The 19814-nt window shown below is 36.4% G+C and overlaps 3 protein-coding genes and 1 long non-coding RNA gene across 5 annotated transcripts in view; 3 read left to right on the top strand and 1 right to left on the bottom strand.

The window, feature by feature from the left end:
* Positions 1-19814, top strand: part of LOC136800222 (uncharacterized) — a 68384-nt gene that overhangs the window by 15264 nt on the left and 33306 nt on the right. The window contains exon 3 of the long non-coding RNA XR_010845684.1: positions 11532-11684. This is a non-coding gene — a long non-coding RNA (uncharacterized lncRNA). The remainder of the gene's footprint in view (positions 1-11531; positions 11685-19814) is intronic.
* On the bottom strand, positions 3976-6345 carry LOC136800217 (uncharacterized). Its single transcript, XM_067056838.1, has one exon. It carries the CDS (start codon positions 6314-6316, stop codon positions 3980-3982), a length of 2337 nt encoding a protein of 778 aa, XP_066912939.1. The 5' UTR covers positions 6317-6345; the 3' UTR covers positions 3976-3979.
* LOC136800215 (uncharacterized) lies at positions 12005-14669 on the top strand. 2 transcript variants are annotated; one of them, XM_067056835.1, is made up of 2 exons: positions 12005-14301; positions 14470-14669. In XM_067056835.1, the coding sequence occupies exons 1-2, from the start codon at positions 12054-12056 to the stop codon at positions 14511-14513; spliced, it is 2292 nt and encodes a 763-aa protein (XP_066912936.1). In that variant the 5' UTR covers positions 12005-12053; the 3' UTR covers positions 14514-14669. The 2 variants fall into 2 exon arrangements, with proteins under 2 accessions (XP_066912936.1, XP_066912935.1); XM_067056834.1 differs by having other exon boundaries at positions 12005-14627.
* On the top strand, positions 16841-18975 carry LOC136800213 (uncharacterized). Its single transcript, XM_067056833.1, has one exon. The coding sequence runs from the start codon at positions 16893-16895 to the stop codon at positions 18669-18671; it is 1779 nt and encodes a 592-aa protein (XP_066912934.1). The 5' UTR covers positions 16841-16892; the 3' UTR covers positions 18672-18975.

Genomic DNA, 19814 nt, shown 5'->3' with positions numbered 1-19814 from the left:
TTGTATTGTACTCGCAACTGTCTGATAACTATTACGTATCGTTGGAGAGATATTTGTGAGTGGAACAATTTGAAATAAAAAAGTCTTTAAAAAAATCCTAAAAACGAAGATGAAAATAAAGATTCACTTCAGTGAAAATGAAAGTTATAGCACTTTTCTACAACATCTTAATTTTTTTCATCTTCATCAGAATTTCTTAAACTCCACTTTTTGGACCTACCTTCTTGTCCGTTCGTTCGTCCGTTCGTCTGTTGCCAGCTTTTCTCGGGATCGGCTCATTAGTTTTTTCTATTTTTTTGCACAATGATTCAAAATGGCAATGCCCAAAATGTGACGGAGCCCGATTTTCGAAAAAAAAAATTTTCCGGTCGCCAGGGCCGGAAATGTCCCGGAAAAAGCGGTTTTTTGGGATTTTCTCGAGATTTTATCATTAGTTTTTTCTGATTTTTTGTACATAGAGGCGCGTTAGTACTGCCAAAAGGTTTCGAAAACCGTTTTCCGAAAAAAAATTTTTCCGGCTTGTAGAACCGGAAATCGCCGTTTTTTCGTATTTCCGTGACACTTTTCAACTTATTTGATCGTTTTTTTACAGAAAAAGGTTCTCTATGGTGATACCCAAAACTTTGCATCATTTAATTTTCAATAAAATCATTTGTTCAATCCGGAACTCCTTAAAAATCGTAAAACAGATATCCTTCATTTTTTCGAGTTATACTTGACAGATTTTCATGATTTTTTGCACAATGATGCAAAATGGCAATGCCAAAAATGTGACGGAGCCCGATTTTCGAAAAAAAAAATTTTTGCTGGAAATATGCCGGAAAAACTGTTTTTTTGGCATTTTCTCGAGATTTTATCATTAGTTTTTTCTGATTTTTTGCTCAAAGATGCATATTAACAATGCTCATCACATGACCGAGTCCGATTTTTGAGAAAAAATTTTTTCCGGCCGAAAGTGCCGGAAATATGCCGGAAATCGCCGTTTTTCTGGATTTTCATTGGACTTTTTCCTTATAATTAGTTGTTTTTTCATTCAAAAACATTATTAATAGCAATACCCACCATCAAGCATGTTTCAATTCTCAATAAATTGATTTTTGAAGCCGGAACTATTTAAAAATCGCCGGAACAACCTATTTTCGCCGGAAAGACAGTATTTCTTGAATTTCTCGAGCTGTACTTTATATTTTTTTATGAAATTTTGCACACTGAAATGACAATACCTAAAAAGTGACGGAGCTCGATTTTCGAAAAACCTTTTTTTCCGGCCGAAAATGCCGGAAATATGCCGGAAAAACTATTTTTTTGGCATTTTCTCGAGATTCTATCATTAGTTTTTTCTGATTTTTGGCTCAAAGATGCGTATTAACAATGCCCAAAAGATGGCCAAGTCTGATTTTTGAGAAAAATTTTTTTTCGGCCGAAAATGCCGGAAATATGCCGGAAATCGCCATTTTCTGGATTTTCATTGGACTTTTTCCTTAAATATTTGGTTGTTTTTTCATTCAAAAATATTATTAATAGCAAAAATATTATTAATAGCAATGCCCACCATCAAGCATGTTTCAATTTTCAATAAAATTGATTTTTGAAGCCGGAACTATTTAAAAATCGCCGGAACAACCTATTTTCGCCGGAAAGACAGTATTTCTTGAATTTCTCAAGCTGTACTTTATATTTTTTGTGAAATTTTGCACACTGATGCAATATGACAATACCTAAAATGTGACGGAGCCCGATTTTCTAAAAACATTTTTTCTGGCCGAAAATACTGGAAATATGCCGGAAAAACCGTTTTTTTTTATTTTCTCAAATTTTCATCCTTAGTTTTTTCTGATTTTTTGCAGAAAGATGCGTATTCGCAATGCTCAAAACATGGCCGAGTTCGATTTTTGAGAAAAATTTTTTTCCGGTTAAAAATGCTGGAAATCGCTGTTTTTGCAAATTTTCATTAGATTTTTTCATTGTATTTCTATGTTTTCCACACAAAACACAAAAACATTATTCATAACAATGCTCACCATCAAGCATGATTCAATTGTCAATAAAACTGATTTTAGCGACCAGAACTTCCTATTCATTATTTCCCTACAACCCTTCCCCCCCATCAACAATCAATGATGAATTTATTGCGTTGTGTATTTTCGCTAAACGCTATATTTTCTGACTGATTTTTTTTTCATTCTTCTTTTCGCATTGCTATCTAACGTTCATCATCAGGTAGGTCCATTCAGCATGTTGCTTGTTAAAACTTACGCGAACGAAGCGCGCACGAAAATTTTGGGGTGTTTTCTCTCTTTTATTAACACTTTGCCTTCATTACACTAAATCTGGACATGTATGAAATTAGTAAACAGAGGCGTCTTTTTGCGCCCTTTTAATTTCGGCCCCCCACCATAAAGATAATCGACCGCTGGGGGGGCTAACCCCGTTCGAGACGACTCTGCAATAAAACTTTTTTTCACGCTTCGCTTGTGTACATATGCGTTTCCTTAGCAACTTTATCGATAAATTCTTAAACTACTGATAACACTTTCTATTATAAACAATCTATTATAAATTAATTGACATCAGGCTTTAGTTATATCAATGTTTATATACGCTGTACAAACTTTGAATTTTGTATCGGTTGACCCATGAAAACTTTTTCTAACATTCTGAGACCTATCAAACTGTCCAGTTTATGCTCTCTTATTCGACATTTTACTATTACGATAAGCTACTTGTTAATACAAGTGACTCTCCCTGACTCGAACTTTTATTATTCAGTTAGGAAGTATTTCTTCAGTTTTTTACAGTGCTCAATACATGTGTAGAGCGATGTCAGTCAGGAAGAAAGAACACTTTTTTATTCTTCTTTCTATGACAAACAGAATAACCAGAAGCATTTTTGTTTTTTATTAAAAACTATATGTTCGACCTCACTCACAAGAGGTCATCATCAGAAGATCTTCTTTCTATAATTCGAACTATAACTTAAGTCCCCGTCAAGGAGGGGAAACCTTCTTAAAACGCTATCTATAATTGGAATCTTTCTGCAATTCGAACAAATTAGATTCCCCGTTCGAGTTCGAATTAGCGAGAGTCACGAACTTTATATAAAAATTCTCCAGCGAAGACTATCTGTAAAACTTCAATTAAAGTCTCGCCCGCTGCTGGTACAGTTTACTCTCTTTAATTCGATCTCAAGAGACCAAAAAAAAATTTGTTCGAATTAGAGAAAGATTCGAATCATCGACTTACAGTGAGTAATTTAAAACATTTTTCAGCTGAGGGGACCAATATTTTAGTTCGAATTAGAGAAAACTTCGAACCATCGACTTACAGTGAGTAATTTAAAACATTTTTCAGCTGAGGGGACCAATATTTTAGTTCGAATTAGAGAAAACTTCGAATAATAGAGGCTCGAATTAGAGAGTGTTGACTGGTATGTCAATTACAGTTATCCGTCAAAATGAGAAAAAAAAGACAATGCTTTCGGGCAACATTTCCAATTTGGTTGAATTTTTTTCTCACTTGATCCTTAGGTTTAGGGTAAGTATATTCTTTTATGGGCCTAGAGAACACCGCCAAAACGGGAAGAAGGATCGATATAATGTATGGAGGTTGAGAATATCATCTGCTTATACTGCTTATACTTCATTTTAGCTTATATATTTGAAACGAGACTAATGGACACTTTGAAAATGTTCCAATCGATTGAAATCTTGTACACATCCTTCTAAGGTCAAACCTTTTGAGGTCCTTGAGGTGTTTTATTTATTTTGTCAACACTTATTTCAGGGTTTCAGGGTCTTGAGCGAATTTCAAGAATTTAGCAGCTAGCCCTCGTACTCGTTCCTGCTTGTAAAATTTAAAAACAAGACAGATAATACTGAAATAATTTCAAGAAGATATTTCGAAATTGATTAAGAAAAAGCGTCGTATCATGCTTTATTAGACGTCTCACCTTGTAAGAAAAATAGTTTATATGAAAAAATTAACAGTCATTCTCTTCTTCAGCAAGTTGGATCAAACCAGCAATAGCTGATTGAAATCCAGCGTTATAATCAACGGTGACTTCATTTTTAATGTAATCAGCTCTTTTATCTGTGTAACGATCATTTGCATCTGGTCCACCAACAAGAGCTCCATATAAGATCTGAGGATTGGGTGATGATGAGAACAGGTTGTCCCAACTACAAGGACCGTTGACTGGACACGAGCTACTTCTATGGTGGGGCTGCTGTGGTGGATTTGTACCAAAGCCAACAACATAACTTCTTCCTGCATCTCCGAGTATGTAGTTGATTTGACTTCGAGCAAATTCGTTGTAGAACTTGTCATCAACAATTGTTGAGGCCACGCGAGCAAGAAAAGCAAGATTCGCAGCATGGCGCAACGGTCCCCATCTTTTCACATAGAATAAACCTTTGGCTGTTTTCTTTGGTTGTTCTAAAGCTGATTTTAGGTTGCCAAGGTAATCCTTATCAGATACATTCAGTTGTTGAGCAAGGACTTGTACCCCATGCCATTTGTTATCCCATGAGAATTCACCAGGGCTTTGAGAGTATGCATCGTTGTCAAACTCTTTGAGGAAGTTGTTTTTGTAGGTTGCATCTCCAGTTGCTCGAAACAACCATAAAGATGCCCAAGCTAACTCATCTTTGTATCCATTGTGACTTTTGTAGAACTCGGTGGCATCTGGTATTGATTCATGGTAGAGTCCTCTAAAATCCATTGCAAATGAATAAAGCTCCTTGGCATGCTGCAATAAAACATCTGAATAATCGGCATCTACTTCTTTAAAGACCAGAGAACTTGCAGCCAAAGCAGCAGCAGTTTCACCAGCAAGGTCAGATCCTGGTCTGTTTTCATCAATATCATAAGCTGGTCGAAGTAGTTTCATGTCCTCTGGTCTTCCCCAAGCAGAGTGATCTACATCTCCATCACCAACTTGTCCGAATAGTCTATGTGCAGAAGGATGACATTTGATGAAGTAATCAGTTCCCCATTTGATGGCTTTCAATCCATATTCATATTGTCCTGATGAAGTGTAACCTTTCTTAAATTCTAACATTCCCCATGCAAGGTTTGTGATGGTGGCAGCCATTGGGAAACCAAATTTGACATAATCTCCGCCATCAAAGTAACCCCCTGTCAAGTCAAGACTAACATCAGATCCATCTGTCATAGTTGAATCATGTCTCCATTCAACTCTCTGGTTGGCTGGTAGCTTACCAGATCTTTGTGCTTCATAAAAGAGAAGAGACTTTTCGAGGACCTCCGGATAATTGTATTTTGGTTTGCATTGAGTTGTAGTGGTTTTTGTAGTTGGAGTGGTCGTTGTTGCGGTTGGAGTGGTCGTTGTTGCGTTTGGAGTGGTCGTTGTTGTGGTTGGAGTGGTCGTTGTTGTGGTTGGAGTGTTCTTGCTGGTTCTTGCAGTCGGAGTAGAAGTTATGGTAAATCTCTTTGTTGTAGGATTATTAGTTGTCGGGTGTCTGGTTGTGTGCTTTGTTGTGTATCTCTTGGTTGTTTTCAGAGTGGGTTGTCGAGTTGTCTTCTGAGTTGTGGCTCGAGTTGTCTTTTGTGTTGTTGCTCGAGTTGTCTTTTGTGTTGTTGCTCGAGTTGTCTTCTGAGTTGCAGCGCGAGTTGTCTTTTGTGTTGTTGCTCGAGTTGTCTTCTGGGTTGTGGCTCGAGTTGTCGTTTGGGTTGTGGCTCGAGTTGTCTTTTGGGTTTTGCCTCGAGTTGTCTTTTGGGTTGTGGCTCGAGTTGTCTTTTGGGTTGTGGCTCGAGTTGTTTTCTGAGTTGTGGCTCGAGTTGTTTTCTGAGTTGTGGCTCGAGTGGTTTTCTGAGTTGTTGCTCGAGTTGTCTGTGTTGCGGCTGGTGTTGTAGGTTTCCTTGTGGTTACATGAGCAGTATCACATATCTTCTCTCCCGTATCTGTTCTTGTTCCACAAAATTGAGCGCAGACGATATGATTCCTTCCTTGCCTGTTCTTGAAGTCAACAAAATATGACATTTCAAAACGGGTATTCCATTGGTTGAGAATTTTGTTGTAATGTTCTGGTGTTAGTTTGACTGTAGATTGACCACGTCTTCCTTTATCTCCCTTCGTAACCCAACTTGTCAAAGGCTGTAGTAAGGGTTGGTCGAATTCTATTTCCAAAGTCCAGTCTTTCAAAGGATAGTTGAAGTTGGTTTTAATGATGGCATTGGTTCTATAGCCTTGCCCCTTTTTCCATTCGCTTGTGAACTGATATTGATAATTATTCAAGCATGTCGCATTAATTCCAACCAGCATAAAACTAGCTATTGGGAGCCAAGTCAATAACATCTTGACTTGCTGTTTTTTTGCCAATAGAATTATTTTGTGTTTGCCTGGATCCCCTTCTTTTATAGCCTGTAAAATTTGACTGGATTTTGATCTGATTTCATCCGAGTATGAATTGGAATTCTATTATTTTGATTAGGAATATAATATTTATTAACACTTTCTGAATAGAAATTTCTCAGCAACCTATATTATAGTTAAGATGTTACAATTCAATTATGCTGTGGAAAAGTTTTCGATTGTGAAAAATTAATAAACTAGTGAAAACTAACACACTCAAACAATTTTGAATTTGTAATTTTGCAATTCTACTCTTCTCTTTGACACGCTTTTTCTTTTAAGAATTGTGTCTACAGTCAACTCTCTCTAACTCGAACTTTTATTATTCGAATCTTTCCCGGGGCTGGAAAATGGTTTGAAATACTTCCTGTAATTCGAATCTTTCTCTTATACGAAGAAGATTCATTGTTCCTTAGAAATCGAATAAGACAGTCTGTGCCACTAACTCGATCGGGAAGATTCTTCCGAAATGGGAAGAACCTTCCCGAACGGGAAATTAACTTGACACCCAAACGGGTAAGAGTTAAAAAATGGACTTCCAGATCGGGAAAATAAGGAAAATTCGATCGGGTTGGAACTTCCCGTTTGGGAAGTTTACGCAGTATTTTCACAATTTAACAAGATTTCTACGGTAAAGTTTACTTTTCTTTCGGTGAAAAACCTTAGAATTTGATGCTTTTTCACCTCCAAAAAGTTTCAACTTTCGCCGGTCATCGTACAGCTTTGCCGAAGATTCAGTCAATTTTCAACTTCCCAAAGAGGAAGAATCTTCCCAAACGGGCAGAAAAAATTAGAGTAAGTTCTTCCCGTTCGGAAGAATCTTCCCGACCGAGTTAGTGGCACAGACTGTAAGAGACTGTATAACAATTCATAACCAGCCGATAATTTTAAAAACCACAAAACAAAAGCAAGTCCGAAAAGATTCACCCTGACATCAAAATATATATAAGTATAAAAATACCAGGACGAAAACCAGGGTGACAATCGACCAAATCGTAAAAATACCTTAAAGGACTTTTTTAAAGGAGATTTTTCAAATGGATAAGAATAATATTTGGGGAAATTAAAAAGAAGCATTCATCAACAAACTTTTTTGACTCTGGATATATAAACAGACATGGGAAAATAAAGTTACTACATATAAAAGCCACACTAAAATAAGATATCATACGAAAAATAGGTTATGAAAATAACAATTATCTCATCTTTAGTTTTGGAAGGGTATGAATTTCACCGATTTTTCGCTTCACTGTAAGGGTGCGATTCTAAAAGCCAATTATTTCGCCGCACATACCGTCAGTTGATAAAATGATAAAATCACTGCCCCCCCCCCATCTTATGAAAATAAGATCAAACTATTTTTGGACTTTTAAAAGCTAGAAGCTTTTACAGCGGAATTCAAAAAAAAAGATCAGAGCAATGAGCTTTTAATGTCTTTATCAAAGCTTATCGATCAGAGCTTTAGGGCCCTTTAGGCGTTTTGGTGGCAAAAAAAAAAGAAGGAAAAATGGGGAATTTGTGCATAATTCATGCAAAATTTAATACTTTTTTTACCACAAAACTTTTTAATTAAGAAAGTTGGAAATTTGCTGTGATACATTTTCTGCTCAGTTTGAACAGCTCTATAACGTGATGTAGGGTTTTTTTGAAGACCCCTCTCCCCCCGAAATACATGATTTTTTGGGTCTTACATTTATCTTGGAAAGCCGAGCCTCATCAAAGATTTTACTATATGGTTCTTATAAAAAAAAGATGTAAGCAATGAGAGTAGAAACACTTCTTGTACATTCTTGATGGTAATTAGCTGGATATCAATTATCACCATCATTCACACAGCAAGCGTGGGTAGATAAATTATAATGAATCAGACATCCTATTAAAAATCTTCCTCTTATAAACTTACCCTTAGACATGTAATTAACGTTTCAATTGTTCGTTAATTATGCATCACAAAATTTACATAACTTGGTAATTTTATACCTTCAAAATGTCATTCGATACAGAGGGTAGAAAAAACTATACTCAGCTCATTCGAAAAATTCCACAGTATCGCACGGTTTTACTTGTTTCATTTTGCAAAAAAAATTTTTTTGCATTTACAGCCCTGCAAAGAAGACCAAAAATCCACCAGTAAACCATTCAAGGTACAGAGTTTACTTCAAAAAAGTCACAAGGACCATCAGCAGACAGCTAAAAGTGCTTCCAAACCCAGATTACGCAAACTTTGAAGCCCTCTACAGGAGGTGCTAGAGATTTTCGGGGAAAATTTTGGAGACTCAATTTGATTTTTTCTGATTCCCTACAAAAGTTTCTTGAAATCCACTGTAAATCAGCTTTCTAATGTACTTAAATAAAAATTCATTGGCTTTCAAAATCTACTCCCTACCAGAGTTCATGATTTTAAGGGGTCAATTTTTGCCTAGTAGCCTATCTTTGAGACGCTGTATCTTTAATTGAAATATCAAGGTAATCTTGTCCAAATTTCAGCAAAATCCAAGAGGGTGAGGTATCACAACCTGAAGACTCTTAGGAAAAATTACTCTTAAATCACATTTGTTAAAATTAAAAAACAAAAGATTAGAATTATTGGTGGTTAGGAGCAAACTAAGCTATAGCTCAAAATCTTTGACTTGCCTTCGCAATTTAAATCTTTCTAGTTCATCTTTACCTGGTATTGTAGAAGCTTTCGAAGTTGACTGCAAATTCATAAAAAATGGCTTTAAAAGTTTCACTAATTTTTGACTTAAGGTAGAATTCTTTCTTATCAGAAGTTTTTTGGGAGTATGAGCTAATTTCCCCTTTTTAGAATTTATTAGGAAGGAAAATTACGATAATAACGATATTTTTGATAATAATTCTTATACCAGTCATATATTTTACCGTTGCGTTTGTTAATTAAGGAATCCTTAACACAAAGATGCCAGAAATCCGTCTCTGATTTATCACGAAAACATCTTCCCGTACTGGTGAACAATCATTTTTCAAAATTAGACTCTTTCGAGCCGCCATTGGCATTTGTCATTTGCGAACAAAGCCTTTAAATCAGTTGTTTTCTGAAACAATGGAAAGAAAATCCTTTGCTCTCCACCGTTTCATTCGATGTTAATCCAAAGTCTCTATAATGAATCCATGGAAGTCTCTCTTCTCTTTTTTTCTTCAACAATTTCAGTAACGCTTATTACACACATTGTCGATAATATTGTTAGCACTTTACAATATAGATTGCTAGTACTCACTAACATGTTGTTTCGAAAATATGTTGTTTAGTGTATATAGCCCTTGAGGTAATCTTCGTCTTTCTAAAAATCCCACTATTTTTTAAAATGGTGAAAAATTGATGCTGCTTTTAGATAATGGAGTAATAATGATAACTCGAACTCGCATGGGGAACAAAAGTTTGTTCGAGTTAAGGAAATCGAGTAATGCAGCAAGGTTTATATCGCATTGTTAACTAAAGGGACCAAAGAACTTGGTCGAGTTAAGGAGAGCTTTGAGTAATAGGTTCGAGTTAAAAAGACTCTACTGTACAAAAATTGACACTTTATAAAATATAAATACACTTCATACACTTTTTGACACACTGCATTTTTCAAGTAATTTTGCCGCAGTTAAGGCCGATAATAAATGCCAACAGGGGGGTGTTGTAGAAAGGGCCACCATTTGCCGACGAATTTTTTAGCGATGAGGTATACCAAGTCACGTTTTGATTTTATCCTTGTAAAACCTTTTTCAATGGTAGATTATATTCTACGGAAATATCATATAGAGCAATCCTTAACCTGAAATTATCGAGAAGGTGTCACAGACAGACATTTCTAAATACAAAAGATGATACTAATGTAATGCTACAAAAGCACGTATCGGCAATTCTTCCCTCTTATTACAGTTGAAGAAGATTCTTCCTCTTATTACAGTTTTCAATGAAGAAGATTATTTTAACGGATGATGACGCTGATTAAATTTCCTACAGTCGTATTCTTAATTAGATATCATTCATAGGGTGTACTCTTAGGTTCCGAATAAAGGAGGAGGGTTCGAATAAACGGGTGGGGGAGGGGGTGTTGAAAATTTTTCACCATTTTAATTAACGGGGAGGGGTTCATTTGGAACCTAAGAGTATACACTGTTGCTTGAAGGTTGCTGGAAAATATGGGAACTAAGAACACATTTTTCTATACTTTTTATGCCTTTCTTGACGCCTGAAATTAACGAATAGGTGTAATATGGCATCACATATCGGTTCATCTTTATAATCTCAGCCACCAGCAAACTGTTGACTACTGTAAGTAAACGTCGGGGTTCCAGGTACACTTCATAAATTCAAAATTTAATCTCCAAGTATTTCTGTCTTAAACTTCTGCAGAAACAATACATGAGATACCTTAAACTTGAAATCATCGAAAAGGTGTCTTAGACTTAGGCATAAATAAATAAATAAATACAAAATATGATACTAATGTAATCACGTATCGGCAATTCTCCCTCTTATTACAGTTTTCAATGAAGAAGATTGTTTTAACGGATGATGCTGATTAAATTTCCTCCCAGCCACCCATACAGATATATTCCTAATTAGATATTATTCAAACTCTTTGAAAATTCGATTCTTATTCATTAACAATGATGGTGAATTTTTTGATACTTTTTATGCCTTTTTTATGGTCTGAAATTAACGAATAGGTGTAACAGACAGTTTCACCAGTAAACCATTGACTACTTCAAGTAACGCCGGGCTTCCAGGCATACTTTAACAATATTTTAAATGAATAATGATCTTAGTAGTCTAAAATGATTCGGGTAAATTGTCTAAAATGATTGGTGGAAATTAATAGTCAGCAGAAAATAATTTTCAATAAACGATACACCATCTAACAATATTTTTTACCCGTGACCTAAAATAATATCTATATTTCAATGAGTCTCGTTTTGAATAATTTTTATAAGTAAACTTGAGTTTTTAGATACTAACCCTGCGTCAAACGTTCTCATATATGTGTAATCTCTTGAAAGCTTGTAAGCGATTGCCAGGAACGTTGTATATTTTGATGAATAGTAATCCCTTTATATATTACAGACAACCCCCAAAAACCTGTAACGATTGCCATGCAAATTATGTTTTGATGATTAGTAATGCTTTTATCGTTTTCATTCATTTAAGATTCGGACAAAGATGAAGTCTTCCTATCTGAGGAATTGGAAATCAGGACATCACGTTCGATGTTCCTGATACAATGATGCCAATTTCAAAAAGAGGATTTTCGTCTCACGGATACTAAAGCAGATCTCAGTCGTCCGACAAAGACTCTAAGTGGTATGTAAATTTCCTTTTATAGACTATTGACTGACAATACTACATATTGGTAGGTGTTTTGTCTTTAAATACGGAGCTTGGAAAGTTGCTACGGAAAACTGATCCATTGTTTTTTTCTTCTTTTATAATTCAATAGTTTCTTTGTCATTATGTCGGACACTGATTTCTAACCTTGTCAGTATCCGAAACAATCAGTTTTTAAATTCAGGCATCAAACGTAATGAGATTTATAAACCGGAATAAAACACGTATATGAAAAATACAATGTGGTTGACATATCTCTATAAAAGACCTGGATCGAACTCAAAATCTTCAGTCAAGAAGTTGTATCTTCACTTAGTGAGATACAAGTCTTTTAAAAGCTTCGCCATGAAGTGTGTTGCAGTGTTCTTGTTTGTAGCAGCCATCAGCTCCATCTTTGGTTGCCAAAGCAACTATGAATACAACCAAGACCCTCACCAATGGTTTCAGAATGAATATTGGGCCATCAATGGAAACGTAAAACTGAAATATCAACTGAAACTCAAAGATTGGACTTTGAGATTGGAATTTAATGAACCATTGGCCAAAGATATAACTGTTCATTCCGTGAATGGAGCAGGAGTTGGGACGGCCCAACAAAGTGTTGTAAATATTTCGCCAAACTATAAGCCAGCGTATTTACACAAAGGAGTGACTATATCTTACACTGCATTATTTGCAAGTAAGCAGGATCCATTCAACCACTTAAAATGCGCTCAATTTTGCGGCACGACAGAAACGGGTGACAATATGTGTGACGAGGGAACAATTATCACAACATCAACAACACCAACAACTTCCGAAGCTGCAACATCCACTTCAACGATACAACCAACAACGACAGTTGCTTCAACTCAATCAACATCCACTTTATCTACTCGACCAGCTACTCAAAGTTGTCTTAACAACTACGAATACAAATACGGAAACACTTGGAAAGTCGGAAGCCTATACAAAATCACAGGTGAAATCAAACCAAACTTTGAATATAAGCTGGACAACTGGCAAATCCAAATGGAATTTTCACAACCGTTAGCTGCTGATTTTGAAACTTACAGAGCAAATCCTACCACCGAGACTAAAGGACGAACAAAAATCACTCTAACAGCAAAACAATGGAATAAGCAACTGAATCCTTATGATGAAAACAGCTCTCTGCACAGCTACACAGCATCATTTGAAAATAACCCTGGATCAGGAAGTCAACATCTGGTATGCGTCCAGTTCTGTGGTACTAAAGTAGGTACGACTGAAAAGATATGTGGTGGATCTGTTGTAATCACTTCGACTCCACAAACAACTACCACAACGTCCACCACAGCATCGACTACCACAACGGCTTCCACCTCCACCACGGCTTCCACCTCCACCACAGCTTCTATGCCCTCAACGGCTTCCACCTCCACCACAGCTTCTACGCCCTCAACGGCTTCAACCTCAACCACAGCTTCTACACCCTCCACGGCTTCTACGTCCTCCACAAGTACTACAAAGAACCCAGGAGCTTGCACAACAAAATATGACTATGAAGAAGTCTTGGAGAAGTCTCTTCTATTCTACGAAGCTCAAAGATCTGGTAGATTACCAGACGATAATCGAATCTCGTGGCGTGGTGATTCTGCATTGAACGATGGTCAAGATAACAACATTGATCTCACCGGAGGTTACTATGATGCTGGTGATCATGTCAAATTTGGTTTCCCAATGGCTTCCACCATCACAAACCTTGCATGGGGAATGTTGGAATTTAAGAAAGGTTACACTTTATCAGGACAATATGAATATGGATTGAAAGCCATCAAATGGGGAACTGATTACTTCATCAAATGTCATCCAGAACCTAATAAATTCTATGGACAAGTTGGTGATGGAAATGCAGATCATGGCTACTGGGGACCTCCTGAAAAAATGGAATTGGAGAGACCTTCCTTCTTTATCGATAAAAACAGACCAGGATCTGACCTTGCTGGTGAAACTGCTGCTGCTTTGGCCGCAAGTTCTCTGGTCTTTAAAGATGTAGATTCCGAATATTCAGAAGTTTTATTGCAGCATGCCAAGGAACTTTACAACTTCGCCATGACGTACAAAAAAAAGTACAGTGACTCAATCACTGACGCTGCCAACTTTTACCGAAGCTGGAGTGGTTTTACAGATGAGTTAGCATGGGCATCTGTATGGTTGTACCGAACAACTGGAGATAACAACTACAAAACCAACTTCTTTTCCTTCCAAAGCCAAGGTCTCAACGCGAATGTTAAAGAATTTTCATGGGATAACAAATGGCTTGGTGCCTTCGTACTTGCTGAAAAAATGGGATTTGACACCAACGCAAAATACCTTGGAACTTTGAAAACCGCTATTCGTACAAACCCGTATACACCTAAAGGTATGATCTATATCCAACAATGGGGTACACTGAGACATGCTGCGAATCTTGCTTTCCTCGCTCGTGTCGCTTCAACAATGGCTGATAAAGATTTCTACAATGAATTTGCTCGAAGCCAAATCCATTACATGCTTGGAGATGCAGGAAGAAGTTATGTTGTTGGTTTTGGAAACAACCCTCCACAGCGACCTCATCATAGAAGCAGCTCATGTCCAGTCAATGGTCCCTGTAAGCAAACAGGCTCATCTGATCCAAACCCTGTAGTCCTACACGGGGCACTTGTTGGAGGACCTGACAACAACGACAACTACGCAGACTACCGTGGAGATTTCGTCAAAAATGAAGTCGCTTGTGATTACAATGCAGGTTTTCAATCAGCTATCGCTGGACTGATTCAACTTGCTGACGAAGGACAATGCTAAAAATGAAAAATTTCTTTTATTAGAAAAGCTCAATTTAATTTGCTTTTCTTCCTTAAAAACACCAATTTTCTAGCGTTTATTTATTTTGATTTTTTAAAACGCAGTTCTTACTAACATTGAATAAAAAATTTAAACAATGACTATATGATATTAACAAACAATTTTGGTTTCAGTTCTCTGTTTGGAAAAAATTTCCTGAAGCAGTCAATTGAATGATTGTTTGTTTCATCTTGAGCCCTAAAAATACGAACACATCTCTCTAATCCCACACGGTCAGACGTTCTGTATGTTTATTTTGTAGTCATTATGAAATGATAATAATAGGCCTATTTAAATTATCTACCTATTATTGCCTTATCGTCTTAGATGCATCTATTAGTGATATCTTATCCTCATAATTGCATGTCTACTGAAAAGTAGGTCATTAACATTTGCTGCAGTTTAATTAAGATAATCAATTTGTCTACATCATAAGTAATTTGAATTTGGTAATATAACAATCGGAACCCAATTTTTACGGACGATTGAAATTAAGTGTGTCTGGAAAAACAGGAACATATTACTTTTGAGGCCCCCTTGTTAGTTATCTTTTAGCTTATTTTGTGATCAAGTTCCCTTGGTTCAATCTGAAATCAAGAAATATGTTTTATGTAAAAAATGACAACAAACAACAACAACATTACTGTAGTGTTCAGCGAAAAATTCAAGAAATATTTCTTATGTCAAAAATGAGGATCAATGAAATAGTCTTCCAAGTCTTTGATATGCTCAAATTAATTTTCTCATTGGTCAATACAATTGTTATCCTTGTTTGCCAGGTCAGATAGACATCTTGTTTTACACCAGAAATTTCTACGCTAAGATTATGTAACTTTGCCAATGTGTGGCATACCTTTGTTTACCAGGCCAGACAGAAATAAATAAATGCTACGATTGTATAACTTTGTCATTGCCAATTCATTTCATAAAAACAACAACAACTTTCGTGTTCAGCGAAAAATTCAAGAAATATTTCTTATGTCAAAAATGAGGATCGATGAAAAAGTCTTTAATGTTCTCCATTAATTTTTTCATTGGTCAATAAAATTTATCTTTGTTTGTCAGGTCAGACAGAAATAGATAGATGCTACGATTGTATAAATTTGCCATTGCCAATTCATTTCATAAAAACAACAACAACTTTAGTGTTCAGCAGGACATCAAGAATTAGGTGATCGGCTTTTCGTAGGATTTCAAGTAACAGCCGTTGTAGCTACTGAGGAAAGAGATATATAGAGCTCTGCGAGTCTACCCTCAAAAAGCGATTCAAAACACATAAAACTTCGTTCAATCTGGAGAGATATCGGAATAAGACAACATCGGCTTTTTTGTAGGATTTTAAGTTACAGCCTTTGCAACCACTGAGAGTATTAATGGAGTTTCCTTCATATTGTCCTAGGATATTTTACTATCCCGTGATAGGGTCCATACTGCCCATATCTGCACCCTTCCTTCAACCCCTCCCAATAAGGCCTGTGTAAAATAGGAAGAAAAATTCGAGACGGAAAGCCTAAAACGACAGTTTACTGTGCAGCTCATAATGTTCATTACGTAATGTTTTCTACGGAAATATCCCGGTTTTTGCCAGTAGTGGCAAATCTCAAATAATTTTCTATCTCATATTTGCCATTTCTGGCAACTACTGGTTTGTTTCCGTAGAAAATGTTATGTCATGAATATATTAAATTTATACCATTGTGTAACAAACACCACCTTAAAGGCCGGTCTCCACTTTCGCGCGAAAATGAGCGAAAACTTTTTCTCAACCGTTTTTGCCCTCAGAAACAATGCACAATGATATAAATTCAACATATACGACCACTACGGTGGCTAATCAAAAATGTCACTAACTATCTTGAAGAGGTGTTTTTTTCTGTAATCACTTACTGATTTCTAACACTTCCTCTACACGTTTTATTTATAAGAACATAAGGCTTTGATGGTAAAAATTTTAAGAACAAGTAAAATGATTTAAGGCGTTATGAACTCTAAAATACCCAATTTATTGGTAAATTGCAGAAAAACACTCAAAAATGTTGAAATTAAGAACATTCCAAGAACATTTTAATGGCTTCAGAGATTTTGGATGTTCTTATAAAAAAACATCTATAGCTTTAGATCGGACACACAGTTATTGTCAGCAAAACTAGAAAGGGTTCTAATTATATCTTCCAAATACTCTCACGTGGAACAATTATCAAAAAACAATTATTGAACAAATATTCAATTAAAGCGGAGGTTTCGTACCCCTATAAAAAGCCTGTCTGGGAACAGAATTCTTCACTTCAAAGTATATCTTCTTCGAGATAACAGAAGATACTACGAGAAAAGCTACAAACAATGGCTTCACTACAATACGTCGTGCTTCTTTTGGTAGCTTTCAACCTGGCTTTGGCGTGCCAAAATAATGCCAGACTTATAAGAGCAAATGAATGGCGACAAGGTTCCCTATGGACAACCAATGGTGTTGTAGTACCTACTTTTAGCTACGAATTAAAAGATTGGAGCCTCAAATTGGTGTTCTATAACCCACTTGCTACTCACTTAACCACTTGGATAACCACTGGACAAAGCAGTACACAAGGGAAAATGGAGGTGATCTTATACGGTGACTTCAATCATCAAATCCTGACAGTTAACAGAGACGTCTCGTATTTTGCTCGATTCACAAAGAAACAGTCCAACACACCAAGAGGACATCTCCAATGTGCACAGTTTTGTGGAAAAATAAAAGGCACTAATACAGAAATTTGTGATGGAAGTGCCCCTGCGCCAGTTACCCAAGCACCATCAACAGGGGAAGGTGTGTGTTCTTCTACCTATAATTACAACAAAGTCTTGAAGAAATCTCTTCTCTTCTACGAAGCTCAAAGATCTGGCAAGCTACCAGCCGACCAGAGAGTCAAATGGAGACATGATTCAACTATGACAGATGGATCTGACGTTGGCCTTGACTTGACAGGTGGCTATTTTGATGCAGGAGATTACGTCAAATTCGGTTTCCCAATGACTGCCACCATCACCAATCTTGCATGGGGAATGTTGGAATTCAAGAAAGGTTACACTTTATCAGGACAATATGAATATGGATTGAAAGCTATCAAATGGGGAACTGATTACTTCATCAAATGTCATCCAGAACCTAACAAACTATATGGACAAGTTGGTAACGGAAAAGCAGATCATGGCTACTGGGGAAGACCGGAGGATATGAGAATAAAAAGACCTTCCTTTTATATTGATAAAAGCAAACCAGGATCTGATTTAGCTGGAGAAACTGCAGCTGCATTGGCCGCAAGTGCTTTGGTATTTGAACAAAAGGGAGATACTGGCTATTCTAACAAACTTAAAAACCACGCCAAGCAGCTCTACAATTTTGCAATGACATACAGAAAGAAGTATAGCGACTCAATCCCAGATGCAGCAAACTTTTATCGAAGCTGGAGTGGATATAGGGACGAATTAGCTTGGGCATCTTTATGGATGTTTCGAGCAACTGGAGATGCAACCTACAAAAACATATTCCTCAAAGAGTTTGACAACGATGCATTCTCTCAAAGCCCTGGTCAATTCTCATGGGATAACAAATGGCATGGGGTACAAGTTCTTGCACAACAGCTGAAAATCTCGAACAAAAATTATCTTGGCAAACTCAAATCCACAATACAATCGAAGCCAAGGTCACCTAAAGGTATGATCTATATCCAAAAATGGGGTACATTGAGACATGCTGCAAATCTCGCTTTCCTTGCCCGTGTTGCTTCAACAATGGCTGATGGCAAGTTCTACAACAAGTTTGCCCTTTCTCAAATCAACTACATGCTAGGAGATGCAGGAAGAAGTTATGTTGTCGGCTTTGGAAACAACCCTCCGAAACGACCTCATCATAGAAGCAGCTCGTGTCCAGTCAATGGTCCTTGCGGATGGCCTCAGGAGGGCGCACCAGGTCCAAATCCTCAAATTCTACACGGAGCACTTGTTGGAGGACCTGACAACAACGACAATTACGCAGACAACCGTGGAGATTACGTCAAAAATGAGGTTGCTTGTGATTACAATGCAGGCTTCCAATCAGCTATCGCTGGACTTATCCAACTGAAAAATGAAGAATGTGGCTAAAACGAACATTTGTTTTAAGCTTTTTTGTATTTTATAGTAAAATTTTCTTTTTCCGGATGTGTATTTCAAACATTTTACCTTAGATACTATGATGTTTTTGGTGTCTGCCGTAGATTCACCGCTTATCAACTTTTTCAATTTTTCGTAACTTTAGTTTGACTTTATTTTTATAAACTTCAAAGTATATCTGAAAAGCTTTCCTATATATGACATAATCTTTTTGGAAGAGACTTAAATTTTAATTAAATACTATTTGATTGATGTTCTTAATATTTTCATGATATGAATAATTATAAATTTCAACGGGAATTATCTTTTTGTCTAAATGAAAGATTCTTGATATTCACCTTTTAAACTACAAACAAACTAAGATTTCCAAATAAGCGAGCGACATTTCTCATGGTTGCAAAACGGAGAGATTTTAGAAATAAAGATACTGTTTTATCATTTATTTTGGGAAACGAATTTTACGATTTTTTTGCGGATCTATTAATCTTTCAAGTCGATTATCTGTTTTACAATAGTCAGGCGAAGCTCGATACTTAGTGTTTTGAGCACTCTATGCTTGCTTACCCGAGCCGCACTGATGAATTATGGGAGAAACACGTATCTGCGGATAGATGTCCAATGAAGGCTTTTGTTTCGTTTGATTGTTGAAAATTTGGGCTTTCGCACATGAATGAATTTGTGTTCCATATAGCTTTTAATCATGTGACACCTCTCACAAACCCGCTGGGACCCCTTCCCACTGAAAAAATTGTCCAAAATATCGTCCCCGGTGGAAAATTATTTTCCAATTTTTGTCCCAACTGAAAATAATTACATAAACCAATTTTCTGACTTGAAAATAACAAAATAACTGAAATTCTCAGCCATAAAAAAACATGGGAATTTTTTTTTGAAGCTTAAAGCTGAAACAAAAGCTTTTCAGTCCGAAGTTGTTTATATTTACTACGGTCATGCTGAATGGTCAGAATTCATATAGCTTATTGTTCACTATCTAGATATATTTGCTGCTCCGATTTTGCTGAAATTTTGGCAAAATACCTTTATCATCAATACCTAACACTGATCAACTTTCAAGTTAATAGCATTGCCCTGTAATAAACATTAATACAAAATTTAGCAAAAAGAGAAAATTTA

This window comes from Clytia hemisphaerica, unplaced genomic scaffold, assembly GCF_902728285.1.
Source record: "Clytia hemisphaerica strain Z4C2 unplaced genomic scaffold, Clytia hemisphaerica genome assembly, whole genome shotgun sequence".
NCBI classification, from domain to species: domain Eukaryota; kingdom Metazoa; phylum Cnidaria; class Hydrozoa; order Leptothecata; family Clytiidae; genus Clytia; species Clytia hemisphaerica.
This window is presented reverse-complemented; position numbering and strand designations above follow the sequence as displayed.

What these genes read in the sequence shown, in the direction of transcription:
- LOC136800217 (XM_067056838.1), bottom strand. Translation starts at nt 6,316, where the DNA reads ATGTTATTGACTTGGCTCCCAATAGCTAGTTTTATGCTGGTTGGAATT.
- LOC136800213 (XM_067056833.1), top strand. Translation starts at nt 16,893, where the DNA reads ATGGCTTCACTACAATACGTCGTGCTTCTTTTGGTAGCTTTCAACCTG.
- LOC136800215 (XM_067056834.1), top strand. Translation starts at nt 12,054, where the DNA reads ATGAAGTGTGTTGCAGTGTTCTTGTTTGTAGCAGCCATCAGCTCCATC.